This window comes from Manis pentadactyla, chromosome 4 (assembly GCF_030020395.1).
Source record: "Manis pentadactyla isolate mManPen7 chromosome 4, mManPen7.hap1, whole genome shotgun sequence".
Lineage (NCBI taxonomy): Eukaryota > Metazoa > Chordata > Mammalia > Pholidota > Manidae > Manis > Manis pentadactyla.
Window position 1 is genome coordinate 42,028,709 of NC_080022.1, and position 26,370 is coordinate 42,055,078.

Consider the following 26,370-nt stretch of genomic DNA (forward strand, 5'->3'; position numbering starts at 1 on the left):
AATACACCCAAGACATTTTTAGTTATAATATATGGTGAGAGTATTTTTAAAACATTTTATTGAGAAATAGTTAAAACTTCCAAGAAAGTTGCAAGCACAAAAGAAACCTATGTATGCTTTACCTCAATCCACCTATTATTCACATATTAATGTTTTGCCTCATTTGCTTTATCAGTGTTTCTCTCTCCCTTAAATACTGAGGTATTTGAGAGTAAGCTGCATACATCATGACCGTTTACCCCTAGATATTTTAATGCTTATTTCCTAAAAATAAGAACATTGTCTTACACAACTGCAGGAGAGTTAACTTTTTTTTCCTATTTAACATTGATGTACTTTAACTTAGTATCTGTCCAATATCCTATTATGACATTTTTCCCCTCCAGGAGCTTCCAGCCTAGGCTCAGACAAGGCAAGTGGCTATCCTGACTCACTTTTATATCATCAATATTTTGGGTGAATGAATATAGGTTCCCCCATTTTTAAATACAAAATACCTCATTTTGAATTTGATTGGTGTTTCCTCTTAGAACCAGGTTATGCATTCCTGGCCAGAATTCTACCTAAGTGATGCTGTGTCCTCTTTAGGGCATCACAGCTGGGGTCACTTGTCACCTGCCCCTCACTGACGATGGTAAATTCTGATCAGCTGGTGAAAGTGCCCACCTTCCCTACTGTACACCCCCTTGGAATGAGTAACCAGTATCTGTAGACACACTTTCAGATGATGCAAGTATCTTATCAAAATTTCCCTTTAGATTTAGCATCCACTGATGTTTCTTATTTATCTTTTACTCCAATGGCTACAAAGTGACTTTTCAATTCCAGCACTCCCTCCACCTTTACCAGTTGTACTTGGTCATTTGTAAGCAAAAGCCCTTTCTTTCTTCTTTCCTTTTTGTTCATTTAATTAGGACTTGTGGGTTCCATTTTGAACAGCTCTTAATTATTTTGGTTGTTTAAATGGTCTCAGCTCTGGCCAAGAGCGCCCCTTCCTAGGTCCTATAATTTTTTTTTGAACACTTCCTTTTCTGGCCTAACAAGATGCTCCGGGATCATTTTGTGCTTACCCTGCCGCAGCCTTGGAATCAGCCAAGATTTGGCTTACCCACGATACATGTAATGTCTTCCAATCATTTTCTCCTTCATTTAAAATGTATTCTGGTCATGGACCAAATGGATTTCACAACTCACAGTTTGAAAAAACACTGCTCGAGGGCAACTCGGTCCCTTGTCACTGCCATCTGAGAGCCCAGGCCAGGGAGGGAGTCAGTCCCTCTGCAGTAAAAAGCACAGCTCCAAGAATTCCCTGGAAGCTAATGCACGCCTCCGAGACAGTGAGAGGCTGCCCCCCAGTGGCTAGAGTTGGGCATAGCACTTGGCAATTACAGGCTGTTACGGCAACTAGACGTTCTCAAAGGCCTGGTCTTTGAAGTGTGTCTAACTAGGTTTACCCCCTTTCACTACGTCAGGGGTCCACATTCTACATTGGTCTCTCCACAGGCTTTGCTGATGGTGGCCGCAAGAACTGTGATTGATGACCTTTCCCACAGACTCAGAGGTACTTGGAACTACTATGAGGAAAAAAAGTAGATCCCACAAAACACAAGCTTTTAAGGACTGAATACTGAGACTGCCTCCCGCTCCCCGCTCCCCACCCCTACCCCAACAGGCATAGGAAATTGGTTAGCAGGGCAGGCATTTTGGGTGTAACATCCAGCTTGGTGTTAATACACCTCAGAAATTTGGAGCTCCTACAGGAATTGGATCTGGTTCTCTAAAGGTTATATATTTATTCTTGCTTGGGTAAATACATCTTCCAAATGTATAGATTTCTTCTGGATCAGTGTAAGCTTTTAATGCTTCCTCTAAGGATAAACTCTGGCCCTGCACAGTCAGGTCCATTCTCAACTGCATGAAATGTCCTTTAAGTAAAATCACTTTGTAAAATTGAGCATATAATAACTAAGGCTATAGTTTACTTTTTTCCCTTGTTTTTATACACTGTATATTGTAAGAATTATATAAAGTGGAGGGCTGACACATCACATTTCCAAGTCAGTTAACTATTTCTAGAATGTTAACTTTAAAAATTGAGGTATAGAGATTCTTACAGAGAGGAACAGAATTGAGGTATAGATTCGTATAAAGAGGACTATTCTTATAAATTAAAGAGAAGTAGAAATTAAATTTTTTAAAATTATTGAATCCTTAACAAATGCCAAGCAATATACTTTCTCCATTTATTTTTACCAATGCTTTGTGAGCACCTAAATGGGCTTGAGGGCTATAGAACTATAGGAATTTGCCTGGTGTAAAGTTCCTATCTAGTGTCTTCCCTCATCCACAATGGTTCCTGAACACTGGTGGACCCTAAATTTCCAACTGAACTTCTATCATAACTAGTCATCTAGGAATAATTTATGACTTAATGCATTTCAGACATCAAGCCATGTGCTAAACATTGTGTTTCTGTAAGTTTTGATAGTGGTTTCTGTTTTAATAATAATGCTAAAATAATAATTGTAATAATACCACTAATGGGATTTTTAAGGATTGTATATGTAGCCAGAAGGGCTAAGGAGTAGAGCAGGAATGATAATGCCAATTTTAGGGCTTGGGAAACTGAAGCCCAGAGAGGGAAGAATCTGATGTAGCTGAACCAGGTGTAAATTCCCTGGCTCTTCCAGTCTCAGCCTACCAGTTTCATCCTAAAATGAGCTCTCTTTACTTAAGGAACATGATCTTTTAGTAGCTACCCATAAGTATTTGAAAAACAAGCTCTTATAATTTGTAAGCAACAATGCAAGTTTCAGAATGGTGCTGTAAGAAAGGAAAATAATGTTAAAAAGTCAAAAAATAGTTTGCCCTTTAATTGTGAGCAAGACTTCCTGGTTCTAAGATAAATTTCTTCCACATTCAGTTCACTAATTCAGAAGAAAGCATGCCTTGCATCAGATTGGAGAATTTAAAAATTTTAAATTACTTGGGTCATGGCTGGTTTCCAGCTGCCTGCTGTGTGAGTCACTAATCTCTGGTGTTTGGTTGTGGCATTTCAGAAATATCTTCAGACAAGATGTGGCTGGCCAAGCTCCTCCCACTACCAGTGACCCCTGCATGCCTTGGCTCCAACAAAGGCCTTTTAAGAACCCCCGTCTCCAAGTCCAGTGGGCAGCTTTGTCTTGCCTCCTTCAGCCTGGAGGTTGTTTTCCAAAAAAGCAAAGAGCAGTGAAGCAGACTGAAATGATCAGGCTGCAAAGGGGTAATCTTTGAGCCACAGAAAACTTCCTGTCAAACTGAAATAGGGCATATTCAACAGAGGCTTGAGTTTAGAAATTCCTAGGGCTGGTTGGAACTTCGAGAATAACCACAACCGTCCTAACCATCTTAGTAAGCACTGGTTTGGGTACAAACCTGAGAGGGAGACAGGTTGGGCCAGCCACCCCTCTGTGCTCTAGGCTACCTTATGAAGGCTAAGGCTAACAACACTCCTTTTCATTCTAGATGTTTGACACACAGATGTGACTGCAATTACTCAATCTGTGGAAATTTTGCTAGTTCACCCTGATAGGTAGGATTGGCCAGAAAGCTCTTGGAAAAAAGTCAATCCTGCTCTGTTACCCACTAAAGCTCTGCTCCTAAAGGCAGGGAAGCATGGTCCGGCCCTATCCTGGAAAAAGGCACACACACAAAAGCTCAATCCCTGAGCTGTGCTTATGCAATACCATAGTGACTAGTAAACTGAATGTATCTGCTTCCCTAACAGCCTTTTAAAAACGATCTTGAGGAATGCTTTGTTGAATTTAAAGTCAAATGCAAAGGGGAAAAAAATGGGATGTTAAAGTTTATTTCCAAGAAATGTAGAATATTGCAGTTTTGAATATTAAATCTATTGAAATTATAAATCCCCCCATTGTTTCCATCCATTCAGAAAACAAAGCCAAAGGATAATAATTTTTTGGGAAAGAACTAAGACTTCCCTAGATGATCAGCTGAAGAGGTAAGGTGTCCCTGGCCCTCTCTCAAAAGAAGCCATAGCAGCAGTTTGTCAGTTAACAATTAACAAATGTTTTACTGCTGCTCTGGCTTTTAAAAGGTGACAGAGAGCACGGCTTTAGTTTAGGACTCTGGTGGTTACTCTGTGTGTACAGTGTAAACTCCTATAATGAATTAGACCTAGTTTGTTAAATAAAAACAGCTACATGAAATTATATATGTGTGTGTATATATATATATATTTATATATATATTTTTTCCTCTAGTTAACAGTCTTTTAGTCTCAGATTTATGAACCAAACCCAAGATATAAGTTGCCTTTCCCTTCCTGCCCACTACAGTCCCTCTTCCACTGAGAGCACTGGGAAGCAGGGAGGCCAGGGCAGAGCTGCACAGGCACGGCGTGATAGACCAAGCTGTGTGGAATAGGCCACCAGTGACCAACTGGAGTCACAGAACCCTGCCCCCCCCCCAGCAGGGGGCTTTCCTGATCACCATCAAGTTCTCTATCCCTACAGGTCTATCTTTTAAAGGCACATCCAGAAATGCTGCAACTGGGGGCTGGGTAAGCTGCACACAGTTGGTATACACGGGTTAAGGGGCTGCAAGACTCCACACCACAGAGGAATGAGGCTCTCCGGGCTTTCACCCAGAGCAAGGAGGTGGGGGGCACTGGGGGTGTGGGTCCGTCCTGGAATCCAGCTTGCTTGGACAGAGGGGCCAGCAACAGGAAAGATCAGGGCTGTGGTCAGTAATGCACGTACTGAACAGGTCTTTGGTGCTTGAGTAGCAGCAGCTCCCTTACGTGCAAGGGCTTCTATAGTCAGCAAAGCAGGAAGAGTGTGCTCCTGCACAAGGCCACTGGCCTGACTCCTCTGCAGACATTAACCATCTGCACACAAGGGCACAAAGCACAGGAAGTCAATCTAAACTGCCATGAATATATAGAGTTTAGGAAAGATTTCCTGAAGATAGATCTGGTAAGGTTAATTTCCCTCCTCAGTTCTATTGAGGATCATGAGAAAAGCAGCCCAAGCCCTACCTAAAAGTTTTGCCTCTTAATGGTCTTCACAGATGAGAAATTCCTAGGCTTTCTCTCCAGCTATGAAATGAGTACTGGAGGGGTCCCTTTGGGGCCTGAGCAGGGGGCAGAGGTTCTGAGGGCCCAGAGAGCTGCCCACCTCTGAGGCCCCTGGGCTCCAGGACCAGCCAGTTCTCGGTGACCATCTGCATTTCTTGGCCACTCAGAGGCTCCCGCAGCCTCACCTTAATCTCCAGTTTGCCCCCAGTGGGTTTCCTTCCATCCAGGACCTGTGAAGACCACAGAGAGGGAGATGTAACTGAGTGGTGGGGGTTGGGGACAGACAGTTCCCTATGCTCACAGGTAAGGAATGAGAGGAGCTAAGGCTTCCTACAGGGTCAATACAGGGGCATCTATTTCATGACAACCCTGCCTACCCTGCTTTTTGGTGGTGGTGATTTTAGGGAAGTTTTATTTTAAAAGTAATACACAAATCCAAATAAGGATCAATGCTCTGAGTTAAGATGAGAAACCGGGAGCTCTGTTCACTCAGTTTTCCCACGACAACTCCTGGAAAAAATGCTCTGGTTCAGGGGGCAGCCTTAAAACCACTAAGCCCAAACTCTCACCCACACAGGTGGCCCAGTGAGAAGTAGATGATAAAGTCACACAGCCACCACATGACAGGGCCAGGCCTGGAAAGGGGGCAGCTGGAGTGCAAACCAGTGCTATAGGTTTGAGAAGTTCGACCACTGTTGGTGGCGGGGGGGGGGGGGGGGCAATGCAGAGCAGGCCCTACTTGAGAACAACTCCCACAGACAGGATGGGCACAGGCACACAACAGTGGGGAAAATCTCAGCCTACCAAGGCATCAGCAAGGTCTGAGCCGAGCCCTGCCAGGGACACAATGTATGAACTTGGGTAACACCTTTCTCCTCACTGGACCTGTTTTCTCATCTGCCAGACACAAGCTCAAAGTCCCTGCCTGTGAAATTCCATGAGTTCATGGAAGCTTAAGGAGCTGTCTATCTGGGACTGATTTCTAAACACAGACTGGCTGTGTTCTGCTGGGTTCCTGGTCTGGAAATACATCAACTTTATGTCCAGGGCTTGTTCCACTTTATCATGTTGCCAGGAAACTGCCCCAAATAAAACTTGGCCCACCAAAACCTAGGAATTTGTGTGTGCCAAGCTGACACAATAGACAGATACCTCAAGGGCCCTCTGACCCATCACTGGAAACTTGAGTGGCCGAGTCCTGTACAAAGAGTACAGCTACTTCCTGCCTGGGTGGCAATATGAAATTTTCTCAGTTCCACTGAATCTCTTTGTATTTGAAATGGGAATAGACGACTTACTTTGAAGCATGCTAACCAGTATTTTTAGACACAAATAAACTACCATAGGGACTGATGGTCAATTAACCTTGGCTCTTCACTTGCCAAGTCCTCCGATTTGCCCACCCTACCTCCACAATCTCTCTGATCTCACATTCATTCTCCAGCCGCTCTAGTTTCAGGTGGGCTGTACCGACCAGCTTGTCACTTCTGAAGAAGGATCTGGGGAGCCAAGAGTCAGCATTCAGGGTAGGCAGGAATGAGCTGGCGGGCCCCAGTGATCAGGGAAAACAGAGTTGTAGCAAGGGCAGCCGCAGCAAGAGAGGTCACCCTTCCGCTCAGCCCACCTGAGCAGTACGACAGACAGCTGCACCTCACCCTTTGTGGAAGATTTCAAACTTGATTCCTTTGCTTTGGATCACTCTCCTGAAGCTCCGATGGTTTCGGTTGATGTTTAGTTTGAAGAGCTGTTCAAATTCTGCAGGAGGTGGAAAAGACAAGAAGGGGCTTGGCTCCCACAAACTTCTTAAGGAAGTGGAAAGAAGAGGCCCAGGACTGGCCTCCCAGCTTGATCTCACTGCCTGCAATTCAGAGTGGCTGCCACCAGAGGATGGTAGGGAGTCTAGGTCCTGGCTTTGAAGTCCACTCGGCCAGTATTCATACGCTTGACAGACAGAAATTATACACAAGTGTTGGAAAGACCTGGAATCTGGAGTGAGGTCCCATTTCCACCACTAATCTTCAGCAAGTCCCTTTACCTCTCTGAGCCTCAGTTCCCCCATTTATAATACAGGAGTGGTAATACCTGCCTTTATCTCCCAGGTTGAGTAGACCAGGTAAGGCAACAGATCTGAAAGCACTTTGAAAACACAAGAGCTGCCCACATATATCAGAGTGAGAAAAGAGAAAGCAGCCCTCACCTGGAGAGTTTGTGTTCTTCACCACAGCTGTTTTGCTTTTTTGAGCCTGGTCCTAAAGCAGTAAGAAGCGAGAAGTCAAGGACAGCTTGAAAAAAGAGAGATATATAGGGCTAGGAACTCTAAGCTAAGTCAGTGTTGAGGGAAGTGACACTTGTAGGGAGTGGGCCCAGAGGTCTTCAAACTCCTCCCTGTAGATAGACCTCCCAGGGATGGGGAGAAGGTAAACACAAGGTCCTGGAAGGGGAACGGGATTCGCAAGATCCTACCCCTGCCTGAACCTCACCGAGTTAGGGTAGTGGAACTCAAACCGCACAAAGGCATCCAAGTCATCAGGGGTCACCCCTATGAAGGAGAAATGGGAGTTAGGGTAACAGGAAGTAGCCAGGAGCCCAGCACCTGATGTGGACAGAGCCATAGAGCCAGTGCCTCTTTACTGGCTGGGGGTGGAGTGGCTGGCCACTAGTCTCCTGGAGAAGGCTGGCCCTAAGGCTACCTGGAGGGGCTGGGAGGTTCATTCCCCGGACAATGATCAGGTGCATTTCTGTGCTGTTGAGTTCTGAGAAGATCCTATAGCCATGAAGCAAGGAGAAAGAGCACAAAGTAAAGGACAGCAATGGAAAAAAGTCCCCCCTTCTAGTGCCTGCCTGCCTAGCCAGATGGTGGCTGGGAGGAGAGTGGGCTCAGGAAGGCAAAGCTTATCTGGGCCCGCAGAGGCAGAGCCGGCACACAGACCTTGGTCCTTGAGCCCCCAGGTGAGAACTTCCAGTCACCACACAGCTCTGAACTCCTCACAGGCAGGCACCATGTCCTATTACATCTCAGCCTTGGTGTCTACAGCAGGGCCAAGCCTGGGAAGCTGCTAAAGGGGCCTATGTCTCCAGCCTCTTGCCCCATCCCTGCCTGGGGCTACTGTCTCCCTTAGACTTTGGTACCTCACAGTCTGGAATGTCTTCAACTCAAAGTGGTGGCTGGGAGGGTCAAGGCCCTGGGCCTGGGCCAGCTGCAGGATCTCAAGCTGCTGCTTGCGGTCCTGAGCAAGCTTCTCAAACCTGAGAGGGATGGGCACATGTCAGCATGGCAGGGCTTATTTTCTGCTCCCTACCCCATAAGCCCAAGCCCCAGCCCTTTCACTTACCGGGCAGTCTCGGCCACATTGCCCTGGTGCATGAACTGCTTGGAGAACAGCAGACACTTCTGAAAACGGGGGCTCAGAGTGACTCCAGAGCCCAGAGCAGAACCTGTCTAGGTTGGCACTGGAGGCCTGACTTCTGAAAGCCCCAACTTTCTATAGCCTCACCCTTCTTCCCTAACCCATACCCCAAGATCACTGTTCCCAACTCCTCCTATCATACTTTTCTGCTTAAGTTTCTGTTGCTTTCTCTCCTGAGGACAGCCATACCCCAAAATTCACTTAGCAAACTCCTATTCTTCAAAACCTGCCAGAAACATCACTTCAAAAGGCAGACTCCCAGACAGCAGTTAATGTAAATACACACATACACAAACATGGGTAAGTAATTGTATATATGCATTATTTATCTGTCTCCCCTAACACTTCTTCCTCCTATCTTCAAAGTACTTTTCCCTCCATTCGGTTCTTTGAACTTCATAACCACCCTGAAAGAAGGGAATTAATCATCCACTTTACACATAAGGAAATATGGTTCAGAGAAGAAAAGTGGCTTGCCCAAGGTCACATAGCCAGTAAGCTGAACAGCCAGAATTAGAATCCAGGCCTACCTGGTCTGAGCCCCATGCCTTTCCCCAAAGGGAAGGTGTGGGCACGGAAAGGGGAGGATACACGTGCAGTCTACTGACCTCATGTTGCTCAAGAAGCATTTTTTGTAGCTGGGCATACACCTCTTCAGCTTTCTGGGAGAGTCTCAGGTCCTCATGGTGAATGAGGATGAAGTCACCCTCCTCGTCCGTCAAGGGTGAAGGTACCTGCCCAGGTCACAAGCCCCCCCAGGGGCCCCAAGAGATTACTTCTTTACAGAGCCTCACGCAGGAATCCAAACCAAATGTTTTTCCAGTTTCTACTAACCTCCAGTGATGGAAACTCACTGCCCCCATTCTATCCAGGCTGCTACAATGCTCTGCTTTCTACTGGCCTTGTCCTGCCTTGTCATCTCTGACCACAGGCAGCTCACTTGGCCTTCCCTGACCTCTTTGGGGCCATGGGATAGAGAGATGCATGCATAAGCATAAGGCTCTTTCCCAGCTATCAGTATGTCCTATCCAAGTTCTGCCTTCTCTAAGAAGCTGCCTCATTTACATCCCTGCCCATCAAGCCTACCACATGCCTCTGCCTGAAAAGGCCTGCTGCTTCACCAGGTGAGACTCACCTTGGAGAGGTCCACAGGTTGGCCAGCTTGGACCTGGGTGATCTGAGCCTCAAGGCATTTGGCCACCCGCAGATGGGCCTTGGCCTGCTCCAGGTCCTGGGCACGCTTGGCCTGCAGGGCTGCCCGCTGGTACTGCTGTTTCCGTGCCTCTAGAAGTGCTAGCTGCTCCCGCGCTGAGAAAGGAGGACACCGCTTAGAGCCATGCCTGCCCCTCACCAGATGCTTCAGTCCTCCAGCCTCTTCTCCCCAACTCACCAGAGGAACTCAGTGGCTCCTTAGAACTTGAGGCCTTGGGCTCAGGCAGGGGCCGGGATGAAGGGACCAGCGGCTGTGCTGGCTTCTTGGCAACTGGGGCCCGGGCTGGGGGCTCATCCTGCAAGTGCCCAGGAGGCTGTCCCAAGGAATCTGTTCCCCACCTTGGCCTTGGCAGCTCCCAGACTCGGGCTCTCTTCCTAAGGCTGTACTAACTCACTGTGTGATCGGAGATAAATGGTTTCCCCTTGTGGGCTCTAGAGAATCTGAGCTAGAAGCCTCAAAAGCTCTCTGAGCTAACCTCCCCAACAGAAGACAGCAGGGTAAGGGGGATCAAACCTGGGCTCTGGAGTCAGAAAGACCTTGGTTTGACTCTAGCTCTGCTAATTCCTAGTTGGGTGCCCTTAGCCACATTTTTTCTCTGTAAAATTGAAGAAAGAATACCTACCTACCTTGCTGGGCTTATTAGTAGGGACAACAACAGGGTTTGGGCTTACCCCTCATGTGCTGTTTCCCCCAACCAAACCCTGGAGTCTCCAGCCCTCAGCCAAACCTCGTCCTCATCCCCATCTTTCTCTGCCAGGGCTGTATCCGCCAAGGAGGCCAGTTTCCGGGCAGCTGCCACTACATCCTCCTCAGTGCCTGCAGGGGGCGCCAGGCCAGGGATTGGGGGGAATCCTGTCAGAGAGAGATGGGCGCGTGAGAGGGGTAGGTAGTTTCAGGTAAGCACTAGGCCTCTGTGGGCCCTCGCTGGGTTTTCCTGGGCATTGCTGGGATGGGTGGCTCCCACAAAGTGCAGGCACATACATGAAAGATCATCTCCCCAGCCTTGCACCTTGCTCAGACCTCCTCATCACCCCCAAGGCCAAGCCACTCACCTGGAGGAACAGGCAACTCAGCAAAGTCAACTTTCCGCCCTGCTTGGTGTGCTCGGATGGCATCTTGATATTGCTGCAAGGGAAGGACAGGAGGGACCTGTGGTGGGTGGCAGTCTGCAGGCTCCATGCGGGGGGAGACCAGGAGAGGAAGGCTGAAAGCAGCCCCAGGAGGGAGGACTGCCCCTGGCAGCAAGAGCTCCAGAGACAGACAGACAGAAACACAGAAACTCAAAGACCAGGGCTAGCTGTGGGAACAGGCAGATACAGGACAGCCAGCCAAGGAGAGAGGCTGACACAGGCTGGGACTGTGTGGCCGTGGGCCCACCTTGGCAATGCGCTCGTGCATCCGGGCCTTGCGCTCATCACCACTGCCCCGGGCCTGGATGCCTGCCTCCTGGTACCTGGTCAGCCTCTGCTGCAGGACATCCAGCACTGTCTGTGGCTCAGCAGAGGCCACTTAAAAGGAGGAAGGAGATGGCATCAGCTCTGCCTGCCTCTCCCTAGGTCCCCACTTCATAGTTCCACCATCCCATCCTACCTGGGGCTGCTGGGCTGGAAGGGGCCATCACTGGCTGCACTTGGTCCACTACTGGGGGTACGACTGAGGGTGCTGTGGGAGCCTTACAAGCCTGTGGGAGGAGCTTCAAGTCTGAAGGCCCCAGAACAGAGGTGTAGGTAGGATTGCCGCACCAGCCCCAGCCCTGAAACTCTTCCCCAAACCCAGCTCCAGTCTCGGCTGGTTCCCCCACCATCCCCATGCTGACCCTCAGGTGCTGGGGGCATAGCACTCAGGTCCACAGGCTGCCCCTTCTCCAGGGCCTCCAGGACGGCTCCAAATCTCTGCAGGAAAAAAAGCAGGTGTGGACATAAGCCAGGGAACCCCAAGAACCCAGGCAGAAAAAACTTCAGTTTCTTCCAGTCTCACTTGAGTCCCGTTTAGCTGCATGACCTTGAGCAGGTCACTGGCCCATCTGTGGAATGAGGGATTGGACACATGGCCTCTGAACCAAATGTTGTACCTTCCCAATCCTCATGAGCTCTCGGGCACGGTCTAGGTCTCCAGCCCGCTTGGCGTTCAGGGCAGCCACCTTGTATTCTCTCTGTCGGGCTGACAGCAGCGCCCATGGGTCGGAGTCTGGATCATGTGGGACAGAAATACCAGGACTGCCCAAGAGGCTCGTCTCAGGCCGGGAGAGACTGTCTATGAAGAAACAAAAAGCCTACAGACAGGGCACGAGGATCACAGAAGGAGCACACCTTGGGTTCCCAGCACCCACAGGTCTGGTTGTCCTGAGAACCTCTCAGGGCAAGTGCAACTCCTGATAATGGGCAATAGCAAGACAGGGAGGCAGGCCATGGACCCTGACCTTGTGAACAAGGGAGGATGTGTCTCCAGCTACCTGGCTTCAAGGTGGGGGGAGCTGGGGAGTCTTCCTCAGGGCTCCTGCTAGCTGCTTCCTGGGGGGCCATGGGCTTCTTGCCCAAGGCCACTGGAGGTGGGATCTCATCCTCACTGATCTTCCTGCCTTTCCTCACAGCAGCCAGCTGAGACTCCAGAGTCTAGGGAGAGAAGAACCAGAAACCCAGCCAGTCATCTCGGCCTGGACCCTGCTTAAAGACAGGCCAGGGATCTTTCACCTCCATAGGACTAGTGGGAAAGCACCCCCTCTACTGGCCAAGCCTCCTAATGTTTTACCCACTGCCCTCAGCTCACTCATTCCAGCCCTGCTGTCTGACCAGGCCCAACCCACCTTCAGGCCACGCTCACAGCGTCTGGCTTTGGCTGCTTCACCTGCCTCCTTGGCACTAGCCACAGCCTCCCAGTAGTTGTGGATTCGATCCTCCAGCAGAGCCTGTAGTCCTCGAGACCCTCCAGCCTGTAGATACTTCAGTTTAGGGCCTGGGCACTCCAGGGCCAACTAGGCCCTTGCTACCCCCTTCCTGCAAGGATGCTGCCTCAGAAAACAGAGCTTGGATTCAAGGAGAAAGAAGAGCCTTGAGGCTTTTAAGCCTCAAGATGGGAGGCAAAGACTCAGTGGAGGGGCTAGTGACCATGTCAGAGGCCCAGACAATCTGTAGAGGCCAAGAAATGGCTACAGGGGTTGGCCTGGGAGAACAGAGAGGCCTTTGAGGCCAGCCAGCCACCAGAGTTTCTCGTGCTCAGTCTCTGCTTGGGACAGCTGCTGGAGGGCCCTGGAAAGGGATCCTGCAACCTGCCTATGCAAGCTAACCACGTGCATGTTACACAGGGACACATAGGGTCCTTCTGGCACCTACCTGAGCCACTGGGACTGAAGCTGTCATGAGAGTTGCCTGCACTGTAGATTCAGTATTTTCTTGTCCCTTCTCCTCCTCAGAGCCGCCCAGGCTGGCTGTCTCATTGCCTTCCAGGGGTCCAGCCTTCTCATCTGTACCCAGGACCTCCTGCAGCTCAGTCTAGGGAGACAGAAATCCCAGAAGCTTCGGAACTTCATGGCCATGCCCACGACGGATAAGACAATAACAGACCCCCTTCCCAGCAATTATTTCGCAACATCAGTCCTGTGCCTAAAGTCCCCTTTAGCAAAATAGTTCTTTAGTATAACCAAGAACAGCCTTGAAAACAGAGAAAACTCCAAATCTGAGAATCCCCAAGTGCAGAGCTCAGAGCAGGTATCAAAGGAGAGTAGTCTTATGCTGTCTAATCATGAAAACAGGCCCAAGAAGGGCAAGGCACTCCCTCACCATCAGAGCACACAGGACACACCCCAGGCCTCCCACACAGGCGTGACCAGAGCCCTTGGACACCAGCCCAGCAGACGCACCAGCAAGTCTGCATCTTCCTCCAGCCCTTCCTCCTCTTCCTCCTCCACATCCCGCATACAGTCTGCTGCCAACTTCTCAATGTGGGCCATAGGCAGTGGGGCTGGGGAAGAAGGCACAGAGGGTCAGGGCAACTCAAAATTCTAAGGTCCATGAGGAGGGTCTTCAATCCATTGTGCTGGTAGAAATCCTCCTTCCCTTCCACAGCTGAGGTCCCACCAGGAAAACTGCTCTTCCTTTATCACCCAGCTTGAAAGCCTCTCAGCAGGGAAACCTTCCTGGGCCCTCCAACAGGCAATGAGCTGCTCTCTTAGCACTTCTGCTGTAGTAGTTATTCATGGACATATGTATCCACTCCCCCTAAGCATACCTTTCACATATGTAAAGATTTTCAATGTCCATTTGAGCATCACAATGATTCTGCAAGATAGGTAATGTTACTCCTACTTTATATATGAGTAAACTGAGAACTACCAATACTAATTTTCCCAATATTGTAATCCCAGTGAGTGGCAGACCCAATATTCAAACACAAGCTATCTAACCCCAAAGCAGGTTTGGACTGAGAGAAGTGAGAGCCATGGTTCCCCCAGTGGACCCCTTCCCAGATCCCCACCACTGTCCTCAACTAAGGGGCACATGGGATGGGAGGTGGTCCTCTAGGAGGGTTTCCAGTAAGAAGAGAGGAAGATTTAGATATTCAGGGGAGGGAAATTCCATTTATTCATTCATTAGACACAATGTCTATGCATTTCTTATGTGTCTAATTTGGTCTGTGCTGAGCTCTTACTCCATACCAGGATCTTACTCCATACCAGGCCTTGGCTAGGGCTAAGGACTGGGACCTCAGTCAGTCTGAGAAGCAGGTTGCTGATTGTCTGAAATGGGGGTGGAGACAGGGTGTAGTCAGGAAAGTCACACGGGTATGTGAGCAGGCCAAGATGGCTCTTGGTGGGAATGCTGCAAAAGGGACAGATGTCAGAAGGCCCAGGTGATCTGGCTGGCTCTTCCCAGCTGAGAGAAGAGGAACCTCTCCTCTTCCACCACCTGGCCCTACCACCAAGCCAGCCCAGTGCCACAGACTCACCCTGCCCCTTGGGTGCTGGCTTTGTGCCTATGGTGCCTGCTTCCCCAGTGAGGGCTAGCAGCTCAGCTTCCAGGTCCCCATCATCCTCAGGCTCCTCCGTCCCCAGCAGCATGTCCTCAGGGTTGAACTCCATAAAGAGCCCCAGCTGAGAGCAGAGAGGGGTTAATAGGAGCTGCAAAATGAGGCAGGGGGTGCAGCCCAGCCCCAGAGCTGGTCTCTGGTGTTCAGTGGCTCCTTCACTGACTCTGAGGTCCAGTGTGCAGAAAGGGAAACTGAGGCCCACAACAGGACCCTTTGAGACACTTCTCTCCCTGATGACACTACAAAGAACCCAGGAGGACTCCACTGCCATTACTGTTACAACAGTAAGAGCCCTGGCTACTAAGCCCTGTACTTAGCACTCCACATGATCACCTTAGTTAATTCTCAAAATCCTGAGAGACAGGCTCTATTTTTTCTTAATTGTGGTAAGACACACATAACATGAAAATTACTATCTTAACTATTTTTCAGTATAGAGTTCTGTGGCATCAAGTACATTCACATTGCATTACTATTACCCCCTCCCCAGAGAACTCTTCGTCTTACTAAACAACTGCCCTTTTCCTCCTCCCCTCTAGCCCCTGGGAAACCACCATTCTCTTTTCTGTCTCCGTGAATTTGACTACTCTAGGTAAAGGTAGGCCCTATTTTTATCTCCATGATCTGATGAAACAGGCTGCCTTGTAAGTGTCAGAGCTAGAATTTAAAATAAAGGTCTTGTGACTTGAGTCTATGTCCTTTATCCCACCTTCCATTACCTGCCTCTTTTTTAAGGCAATAAAATGGACTAAGAAATCTTAGGACTTGGGCCCAGAAAAAATAAGGGGAGCAGATTAGAGACTGACCCCCTCAGCCTCCAACTGGGCCACACAGCCCTCTAGTCCCTAAGCAGCAAAACTTTCCCAGTGGTCACAGCCCTCAAGTTCTGGCATCTGGCTGGCAAGCAAAAGTGGGGACCTAAATGAAGAACCCCTAAGAGCATCAAGGCCCCATCAGAACACCCTACACTTTGGCTCTTGAAACCTCCAGATCACTACTATGGAGGTGGCCTTAGCAGGAGGATACCTGGGTTTAAACACAGGAGAGCTCAGGCCTCCTCTCCCACATGTATGTGGAAGGGGCTAGTCAGAGGGTCTTGAAGGGCTCTGCCAACTTCAGGAGGCACTCTCAAAGCTTCTGGACTAATGCGGAAACCCATACAGGTGACCCAGTGTGCCCAACCTGCCTAGAGACCCCCACCCCAGCCTAGCCCAGGGGTGAAGGAGGCTATATCCATACCTGTTTGGCAGCTGCCACACCCTGGCCACTGGAATGAGGGCCCTTCCGAGGTCTTGGCCCTGGCATCTTGGCAGCCTAAATACCTGTCTGGTGGGCAGTGGAAGAGACTCAGACGGAAACAGCCTACAAATGCTACCTGTTGTAAGGGGTAGTTAGTAAACTCCAAATCAGAGACAGAAGGCAATGCTTAACAAAGGATGAAATACTAATTGTAGCACTGAAGTAAGCAACATGGAAATGGAAGGGATGAAGACTATCTTTCATGGGTTTAAGTGGGGAGTGTGGATACAACAAAGAGTTACTTAAGTGACTGCCAAATCTGGATTAAAACCAAGAGGTTGGGGGGGCCCTAGGAAGTCAAATTCAGGGAAATAACTCTAGGTACAGGGTGGGTCCTAGGCTAGGTAGGATTCAGAAAGGCTGTAAAGCTGTGCTGTGAAATACGGTAGTCAAATGTGGCCATTAAAATTAAAATTAAAATTAAAATTTATTTTTAGCGAATTTTAAAAATAAACTTTTAAATTAATATAATTTTTTTGTTCCTCAGCTAGTGGCTACCATTGGCCAGCACGAATATGAGACACTTCTTTTCTGGAGAAATCTGATTCAGCATTCTGCTTCTCTTAGAGATCTCACAGCATCTGCAGGACCTAATGGGTGTCACACCCTGTGCTTGGCACTGGGAGAATAGGAATTAATCTGACACGGTCTCAGCCCTCAGGAAATGTTGGAGATACAATGGTGGTGATAGCCGTTGACGAATGGACACAACCCACACAGGGCTGCTCCAGGGGAGGCCACATATGCGGCACACAGAGAAAAGGCTTCTTGGAGAAGGTGGCGTCTGTGCTGAGTCATTTAGAATTTGGAGGAAAGAAAGGGCAAGGGATTCCAAACAGAGAAAACCACCTGATAATGGTTCCGAGATAGCCTGCACAAGGAAACTAAAGAACCAGAGGTACTGGGGGCATAAAGTGTGAGACAAGTAAAGGAACAAGCTAAGTTGAAAATGTGAGCAAAGGGCAAACAGAAAAACCTTTAAGCCTAAAGGAGTTGGGACACTATTTTGAGGGCAATGGACGTGACGGGCCAGGTTGGCGATTCTGAAACATGCCAACGGCTGCAGAAGGGAAGGAGGTAGGAGGGAGAATGGAGGCTGGAAGCCGCCTCGGTAGTGTGCGTCTTGCAACCGTCTGGCGAAAGATGGGGGTAGCGCTGGGGATGGAGCGAAGTGGATGAATTCCAGAGTTAGGGGGTAAAGTCAACAGGGCTCCAAGATTAACTGATGTGGGCGCACGGGAGGGGGCGCTCAGGGTGACTCCGAGCGTCAGCTTTCGGTGACTTGGGTGAATGCGGGAGTCAGCTGAGCGGGGGCCGAAGAGAGAGCGGGCTCACGGAAAAACGAGGTCGGCCAACCACGCAGGTCTGCGGCTCCGGGAGCCCCGGGCGGCGGCATCGGTGCTGGAACCACACGCGGACTCACAGGAGGAGGCAGCGCAGAGCGCAGGGGAGGCGAGGCCGGAGGGCCCACTCCCGCGCGGCAGGACGCACCGCCCTGCCCTGCCCCAGCCGCCTCCATCGACCCGGTCGACCCTGTTTCTCCCCACACCGGGGAACGGGTACGCTGCATACCTCACGGCTGCTCCAAAAACAACCCGGGCCTTGTCCCACCCGGCACCGCCCGGGCCGCGGCGGCGGCTGTGACAGGAAGCTACCCCGCGGGAGACGGCTCGCGCCCTACCACGTGACTCCACAGAGGCGCGCGGCACGCATGCGCAAGACGAGGCGGGCGTGGCGTTCCAACAGGTGACTCCCAAGGCTGGGTTTCTCGGCGCGCAGGCGACTGCAGGCTGGTAGTATGAGGCTCGCTGAGGATTGTTGTGGGAGTGGTCCCGCTGCTTGTATAAATACCGAAGGTGCGCCCCCTTCTCTCGCACAGTTACAATTACCCCGCCAAGCTTACCCCTATATTTCCCACTCCGAGGGTCCTGGGGGCACGTTCGCCCGGCCTAGGAAGCTTCGCATCCTCGCCCTGCCCCTTCGGCGTGGGGTCAGGGCTACAACACGCCCCACCCTATTGGAGGCATCTCTCCGCGTACCGCTTTGTTGGTGTGCTTTATAATCGGTTCTCTAGGAAAATGGGACTGTGTTTCTAAATCATTCCGCACCTGAATGTGCTTTTTCCAATCAGAACGCGGACTGAATACTTAAAATATGACAGTGCTCTCTACACCTCTTCCTGAAGTCATTTCCGACAGCTTAACATCAAATTCTTACCCCCTGCCCAGCAGGGCAGTAAAACGGCGTGGGAGGGTCGTTCAAGAGACGCTACCATCTAAAATCTTGCAACTCATTCCTAGCTCCTTAAACGTTTAAATTAACTGTTTTGTAGTTAGCGGTTTCAAACATCGTACAGTTTTTTTGAACAAACTTTTTGGGTGATTTCCCAAAGAAACCGACTTTACCATTTTAAAATTTAAGTTTCACTCCGTATTTCTTCTCATAAAATTTTTTTTTACCGTATAATGAAGTATTTAAGATATACACAAAGATATACAGTATTTCACATTTGCTAGAATACAAGCTCCATAAAGGCAGTTTTTGTTTTGTTCTCTTATCGCCAGTGTCTAGACTAGTGCATGGGTTCCTATTTCTTGTGTGAATTAACATAAAACATAGGCACCTACTGTAAGTTTAAGAAAAAAAAAAATACAATACAGTTAAAGCCCTCTCATGTTGCAACCCTTTCCCAGAGACAATAGCCCTTTATTGAATTTGGCGTTCATTATTCCTGAGCATTTCTATTTCTAATAGGTATATATCCTGAAGCAACCTATAGTTATTTTTTTGGAAGCTGTAACATTTTATCTTTGGTATCCCCGGCATATATTCTTCAATTTCTTTTTCTACTCAACCCTGTTTGTAAGCTTCATCTGCATTGATACTTATACATCTAATTATTTTTCATATCTGTATGGTATTTCATAGTATGAAAATAACTTTTCTAATGGCTTGCCATAATTACAGCGCTATGAACATTCAACACACCTCCTGGTGTACACATGGGTTTCTCTACAGCATCTGCCTAGAAGTGGAATTCCTGGCTCATACATAGGGTTTCTTTTTCCAGACTCATTATTACCCAAATTATCTCCAAAGCAGTAGTTCCAGTTTACATTCCCATCAGTTGGAAATTTGGGTTCCAACTGTTGCATATCATCATGGAAAGATTTTCTAATAAATGTGAAAGGTTGACTTGTAGACCTTTTTTACTGTTTCCATGTTGTTGGTCATTCATGTTTCTTATTCTGTGGATAACTTATTTACCTATTTTTCTTTTCTTTACTGTGTAATGCTTTCAAATACTGATACTGATCCTTAGCCCATTATATGTAGTTATAAATATTTGTATATAATACCTACACATTTTTTTCTTAACTATGAGAATTAGTTGCAGATATTTTATTATACTCAGATATTTCATGATGATTCTCTTAATAAGGGCATTCTAATAACCAAAATAATTTGTCACACAAAATTTAATATTCACATGATACTATTACCTAATATGAATATAGCCCATAATAATATTTGTATCTTCTAAATTCATGACCCAATTAAGGTTCACACAGTATATTTAGCTATTTAGCTCTCACATCTCTGTTCTCCTTTAGTTTAGAATAGTTCCTCCATGTTGGGTTTTCTTTCTGTCTTTTGTGATAGTGATATTTTTTAAGAAAAGCAGTTGCTTTGCAGAATATTTTCTCTCAATTTTATTTGATTATTAACAGATTCAGGTCAAGCATTTCTGGCAGGACTATTACATGGGTGATATTTTTTCTCAGTGCCTGACATAGGGAGGCCTTGGGTATCAGTTTGTTCAATTGCTGGTTTTCATCTAAATATGAGAATTAACTTGCAAAGTTATGCAAAAACCCTGCAAGGTTTTGACTAGAATTGATTTGTATTTAGGGATTAATTATATATTTTCATTAGATGTACTCCTACATAATTTATATTCTCTGTCACAGGGTTTTTATTTAAAGATTTGTTCTTAATGATAAATGGTTCCTCTTTAAAAATTATATTTTCTAGCTATTTGTTGCTAGGCATTGTTTGTCACATATTATTTCCAGCAGCTCTTTTTTATAAACTATAATTGTTACATTCACATTGTTCAAAAGTTAAAAGATACAGTGAAAATCTTCCTCTAAACCCTGACCCTACCTACCCTGTTCTTTCCCAGAAGCAACCAATATAACCAATTTCTTACATGTTCTCCTAGAACTGTTTTATATATACAAGTTATTGTGTACACATAATTTATATACATAACATGTTACCATTAAATAAATGCCAGAGCCACTAACAGAAATGAAAGTTAGCAGGAAGGCCTACTGTAGAAAGAACGGTTTGTTTTTATAATCTGATGTTCTATAATGACTGTAACTTCCCAAACACTTGGGAAAAATCAAATTATTTAATGGAAAATTCCAAAATACAAGACCACCATTTTCATTCAGTGTACTCTGCTACAACAGTTCCATGTGCTTATAAAAAGGATCTTGGGCTCTTGAGAAACAGCAGATCACAGTTCTTCCCTGTGAAGCCCTTCACACTTCCTTCAGTGCATACAGCACATCATCCTGGCTGACATTGAGCCGCACACGAAGCAGCAGGTCATTCCTGCTGGGCTCCACAAGGAGGAGGCGGCAGGAGCCCAGGTGAGAGCACACTGCCATGGTCTCTGACATGGTGGGGTATGGAAGTCCCTCCATCCTGCACAGTGCCACGTGTTGACGGTATACCTGGAAATAAAAAAGCAAATCCCAGGTCAACTGCTGGAAAGGTTAAGGGGAAGGGTAGTCCTGTGCCGTATCTGATCATTTATTTCTTCATCTGGAAAACCAGACACTTCCTGTCCAGGATCCTCAATGCCTTGGAAGGCATCAGTGGGTCCCCCAATGGGGCACAAATGCAGGGACAGAATGCAATACTGGCCTCGGAAACAGAGAACAGCCGGTCTGAATCTTGCTTGGTTCTACCAATTACCTAAAGAAGTGACCTGGGCAAGTTATTTCACTTTTTGAGCTTCAGTTTTCTCTCTTAAATGTACCACCACCTTCCTCAAATATTTAAAATGTCTAATAACTGTCACTATTATATAAACAGTCCTAGTCTCCACAAGCTGAGAGTTCCAATTGAGATTGTCGTAATTTAAGTTAAATTTTGCTGCAAGGGCATTTTTCTCAGCAGATACAGTGCACAGGTGCCAAGGCACGACCTTTAGAAAAGCACAAAGGCTCACAGAGAATACTGAATCTGACTAAAGAGAGGCAGGAGAATAGCTGGAAACACATTCCTAAGGCCCCTCTCCCCCTCCCCCCTCCCGCATATGGGCCAGGCTCTGTAGTGCTTCCTGGTCACTTTCTGTTCTAACCAGTTATAAGTCTATACCCCACACTCTTCTTCATCAAGACTGGGAGATGATCAGGAGCAGGGATATTAACCAATTCGGCTTAGGGTTCCCAGTGCACCTCACTGTTACTGGCACATTGTATATGTTCAGGAAATGTTTACAAATGAAAATCAAAGTCACTCTCTGCAGAAGAGCTGTCTCAGGCTCCAGAAGGAGAAAAATTAACAGCAAAGCATAATCAGCAACTAAATGTTTAAAAAGAAGAATTTAAAGAAGTAAAGAAAACCTGAAAGGTTGCAAATTAGTACGTAGAAGGAAAATGTTTCCCTGACCTCTCAATTTGTGTCTAAAACATACTCATACACACATGTAGGTATACACACTCCAACACCTTTAACAATTCATCTTCTAAGGCAGCTCATTACCTAAGAACACTGGTTTTAAATAAACCTCTAAGGCACAAGCCCTAATGAGACTTTTTACTCAATATAACTGAAACTATGTTCAAAGGGTGTTTGCATTAATCTTTATGATTTGTTTTTAAACATGGCTCATTCTTAAAGCTACATCTCCACTACATAGTAAGCTGGTTATAGCAGTAACTTTTGTCTTGTTCATCTTTGCATCTCCCACTGCTAGAACAGTATCCAGTACATAGTAAACCTTCAGTTTAAAATGCAGGAACCAGTTGCTAAAGGTCTCTTCTCATGCAACTCAATACTGCATAAGTATGGATGGTCTGACATTCTTTAGTATTATCAGGTTTGCACAAAAGAGAGAACTGTTACATAGCAATCAAAATTTCCACATATTTTAAAGATGTCAGACTAAAATCTAGGATTTGAAAAAAGGAAATCAATTACCTGCTGAAAAGTTGCTTCCTCCAGTCCTGATCGGTGGAATTCTGCAAGGATGGCTCTCAAGAAGCTCTGTTCCAGAATGGAGGAATTTCTTAAAGAAAATGAGATGTGAATTCTCAGAAGTATCTGTACCACCAGCCCAGAGGAAAGCCAAACAAAACTTTCCTGTATCTTTAGAGAAGAGAGAGGAAAAAAACTTGGAAATACTCTCTCCTATATTATTCAGCAAGGATCCCCCCAAATCTTAAAATGATATGGAAAATGCCACTTTGGAAGTGAGAGAATACAGCAGCTACAACTGAAAAGGTACCAGCATGTTCATTTCATGAGCCAAGTTTATCAGTGTGTGAGAAGTAGCGGCTTCCTTCTTGTTCGAATAGCACTTTATTTCATTGAACTCCTACAGTTCAATAAATAGTAATTATTCTCCTATTGTACTAGGTTTACATTTCTGTCTCCCTATAGACTATGCTTCTTAAGAAAAAGGACAATGTCATCATTAAATGTAGGCTGAAGGAGTAAAAGCTTAGGAAAGGCAACAAGCTCTCATGGTCAATCCCAGACTGTAGACCCCTCTGGTCTACCATGGCTCAGGGTTGGGAAGCAAAAGCATCTTACCTTTTTTAAAGTTAAATATATATGACATCTAACACTGTGTGAATTTAAGGTATACCACATGCTACTTTGATTCATTTATATATTGTAATATGATTGCCATTGTAGCTCTACTTATCACATTACATAATTATAGTACAATATTGTTTATATTCATTAGAAGCATCTTACTTGATGGCAGTGATGTATGACGATGAAAACATCTCATCTACTGCTTCCAGTAAGTGGGCTATAGTGACTAGGCCAGGGGAGTCAGGGTTCTGGCAGGAGAACTCACAGATCTCTGAGGCACGCCTACAAATGTCTAGGCAGCGTCGTGCATCTCCAGAGAGCGCTGCTACCTACAAGAAGGAACATTTTAGGTATGTTTATCATTTCAGCCCAGGAGAAAAACCAGCAGATTTTGGGTTCTGCTAAAAAAGGGAAAAGAGTGCTGGGGGTGGACTTAAGCCTGAAGTACTTAGCCCAGGTGGGAACCTGATGGAAGCCCAGATACAATTATTACACTTGCCTGGGATTCTTTCCTGAGTCTAAACCTTTGCCTTGGACTTACAGATAACTGCACAACAGAGAAGGCAGAAATTTTCAGCTTTATTTAATATTAGGGAAATGAAATCTTAAAGAAGAGACCCTTGGCCCAAGACCACTATCAAATAACCTGGAAACAAGGGTTCTTGTTCCTTGTGTGAAGACAGTCAGTGTGCCCCAGAAGCAGTCAGCCAAAACCAGGAGGCTGAGGTCCAGTCTTTTTTGGAGATAATGCCTGTCAGCCTGAGCATCCCTCACAGCATGTGATGAGTTTCAGAGGCTGCCTCAGTAATGGCTCAATGAACCAGAATCAAGAGGGAAGGAAGCCACAAAGTTGGAGGACCCAGAAGAACATGGTTAGATGGATGAAACCAACCCACAATGCCAGTGACTCCACTGTTGCTCCTTTCTTTCCAAGTACACAGAGGCTGAGAGGCTCCTGGGCTCTGTTCACAGAAATGACTGTACCCTCATCCAGGCTGATTTAGAAGGCCCTCTGCACTGTAAACTTCACTGAGGGAATTTTTAGACTCACTGCAGCCCGCCAGGATCCCTCAGTATTCCTAGTGCCTGCCAATGATCCCAACCATTTGCCTGAACACCACTGATACCCTGCTTGACAACATCCTGAACTGGTTATTTCCTTCCAAGATTCATGCTACAGTTAAGTTTAAAAAGGCACATTGTATATATACATATATGTGCACATACACGCACACACACACACACACGAACACCATACCAAGACATTAAAAGTAGTCATCTCTGGGAAGTGGGATTAAGGAGTTTTTAAATTTTTTCTTTATATTTGTTTTCAGAATTCATATTTAAGACATTCAAAACAAAAGTCACTTTTCTAGTAACTGAAGATTCTAGTAACTGAAGTAATTCTTCCCCTCTCTAATCTCCCAAATCCAATTGGTATGGATATCCTGTGATGTTTCTGCCCTATCACTTCTGCCTCCTGTCACCATTACCACTGACTGCCCTGTGAAGCAGTATGTAGTGGTTAATAACATGGACTCAAGAGCTACTGCAGAGACCTAAAAACAAAAGTGAATAAGGGAACCCTGGGAAGCAAGAAAACACCCAAAGCAGTTCTCTCCCTGAGGACATTCAAGAGTCTTGGTGATTTGTAAACAAGCTTTCTGACTGCTGCTGGGATGAGGGAGGCAGAAGAAAAAGCTGGGACCCACCCAACATGGATCTAACAGAAGAGCCTGCATAAACTTAGGACCCGACCTCCACTACAGCTTCAATATGAGTGTGAATGAGAGATCCGTCATGCAGAAGGGATAGGGAGAAAAACGGCCTTTTTTGACCTTGGTGCTAGAAAGGTATAGAATGAAAAAAACGGAGTCTTTACAACCACAAGCTCACACATGGATTTGTAGCCCAAATTTATATTATGTCTTTTAAAAACTACAAGTGGAGAATTTGTTTAAAAATGGTCCATTTTTTAAACTCTTTTGTTGAAAAAGTTGGTAGTGATCCTTGGTAACTGACAGAAGCAAAAACAAATTCCAAATTAACTCAACTTCAACCAGAGCTTTAATCTGCAAAGTTCTAAGAAACAGGAGCATACAGGGAAAAAAACATTTAAATCAATACACAAAAACAAGGAAACAAGGCCACAAATGCATGAGAACCAGCAATCAATAGAATCAGACCAACAAAGACTTGATATCATACTTAAAACATACAGAAAACATAAAAGTTTCTTTATATGTAAATGTTAGGTAGAAAGACAGACATTAGAGGGGTAGAGGGAGAATAAAGCCAGTAGAGCTCACTAAAACGGACTCAAAGAGTTAACCAGATAAAACCAGCCAGCCAAAAAAGACTCACAGTGTAAATGAGTTAATTAGCTGATCTCACTGAGGATGTCTATATTCCTAGTCTAGTATCTTTACCCTAGAGAATTAGTGTGACCTTGACTTTGCATAATGCTGAACACAGAGTTTGGATTAGGGACTTTACATTGTTACATTGCTTTGACTGTAAGTATCTTGCCTTGCTTTTTCCGGAGGCCCTCACTCTACTCTGTCTAAGCCCATGGTCCCTGTCTCAATCAATGCCTTATGCTGAATCCTACCCAAAAAGCCGTATAAAACCCCAGACCCTAAACCCTTAGGGGTGCCTCTTTTCTGAGGTTGCCCGTACTCCCCTTTCTTTGAGTGTGTACCTTTTTGCCTTAAATAAAAGCTTCTCACTGCTCAACTTACTATGTTTTGTCTCTGTGCTCTTCCAGTTGTAAGTGTCTTTGTTGCTTTGCTATTTTATCCTATTCTCCAGACTTAAGCACTGGTCTTCACTGCGTCTCTGTCCTAATTCAGATAAGTAGGGAGGGGCTGCTGAGAGCTCTGAGCTCCGGGCTTGCAATTTCCCATCGCCTGGGTGACCCAGACCAGACTGCAGCTGCACGATTGTGCTCTTTAGTAGCCAACATGAAAATCTCCTTTCTTTGCCTTTGGGAAGTTCTCAGAACTTAATCTCACTCCATCCAGTGCTCTGCAGCTCCCCCAAATCCTGGGGTGGTAGGGACTTAGTTTCCATGCTGTGCAGAGTCAAGCAACTCTTGGTTTAGGAGTTGGCAAGGGACTCGAGTTCAGTGAGCTTCCCTTTCCTCCCTCTGTTCTTTCTTACTCTCTGCTGCCTGCAAGTTCCCTGCTACTCTTGCTGTCATGAATTCCTTCTTCACCTCTGACTTCCCTGCATCTCTGAACTGAATTCCTTCCAAACACAAAGAAATGAGAGACTTGAAATTACAGGCAAGAGTTTTGGGTAAACACAGCATCCAAATTTGATGCCTTGTGAAACCTTATTAAAAGACCAAGAAACTGAAAAGGGAAGCAACAGGAGAGGAGTAAACAATAAAATTCTGCAAGTTGAAAAGACATGGCAGAGTAACAGTTGACTTAGCAGACTGGGGAAAGCCAGTTCCTGAGCCAATAATGAGGAATTCCAGAATAAATTTAAGTTACATTAAA

General features: G+C 46.5%; 2 protein-coding genes across 9 annotated transcripts in view; both read right to left on the reverse strand.

Moving 5' to 3' along the window:
• Positions 1 to 152: 152 nt before the first annotated feature.
• On the reverse strand, positions 153 to 17,721 carry CC2D1B (coiled-coil and C2 domain containing 1B). Of its 8 annotated transcripts, none has more exons than XM_036893224.2 (25): positions 17,614 to 17,721; positions 15,959 to 16,045; positions 14,639 to 14,783; positions 13,554 to 13,654; positions 13,027 to 13,185; positions 12,501 to 12,626; positions 12,150 to 12,309; positions 11,769 to 11,950; positions 11,514 to 11,589; positions 11,288 to 11,398; positions 11,075 to 11,205; positions 10,750 to 10,822; positions 10,425 to 10,549; positions 9,875 to 9,992; positions 9,620 to 9,792; positions 9,093 to 9,218; positions 8,410 to 8,468; positions 8,207 to 8,323; positions 7,768 to 7,841; positions 7,558 to 7,616; positions 7,275 to 7,326; positions 6,733 to 6,832; positions 6,486 to 6,576; positions 5,178 to 5,307; positions 153 to 4,888 (listed from the first exon to the last, which is right to left on the reverse strand). In XM_036893224.2, the coding sequence occupies exons 2-25, from the start codon at positions 16,022 to 16,024 to the stop codon at positions 4,881 to 4,883; spliced, it is 2,562 nt and encodes an 853-aa protein (XP_036749119.2). In that variant the 5' UTR covers positions 16,025 to 16,045; positions 17,614 to 17,721; the 3' UTR covers positions 153 to 4,880. The 8 variants fall into 8 exon arrangements, with proteins under 8 accessions (XP_036749119.2, XP_036749121.2, XP_036749117.2 ...); XM_036893226.2 differs by having other exon boundaries at positions 11,769 to 11,884; positions 17,591 to 17,689; XM_036893222.2 differs by having other exon boundaries at positions 17,591 to 17,689.
• A 1,850-nt stretch (positions 17,722 to 19,571) lies between these two features.
• Positions 19,572 to 26,370, reverse strand: part of ORC1 (origin recognition complex subunit 1) — a 40,040-nt gene continuing 33,241 nt past the window's right edge. Inside the window, 4 exon segments of the mRNA XM_036893231.2 lie at positions 19,572 to 20,579; positions 20,581 to 20,766; positions 22,241 to 22,328; positions 23,024 to 23,193. Of these exon segments, the coding sequence (XP_036749126.2) occupies positions 20,547 to 20,579; positions 20,581 to 20,766; positions 22,241 to 22,328; positions 23,024 to 23,193 (477 nt within the window). The 3' untranslated portion in view covers positions 19,572 to 20,546.

Coding starts and splice junctions, on each gene's coding strand:
- CC2D1B (XM_036893224.2), bottom strand. CDS start 16,024: ATGCCAGGGCCAAGACCTCGGAAGGGCCCTCATTCCAGTGGCCAGGGT. Junction 11,951..12,149: donor TCCCCCCACCTTGAAGCCAG/GTAGCTGGAGAC, acceptor GTTTCTTCATAG/ACAGTCTCTCCCGGCCTGAG. Junction 10,823..11,074: donor TGCACGAGCGCATTGCCAAG/GTGGGCCCACGG, acceptor CTTCCCTTGCAG/CAATATCAAGATGCCATCCG.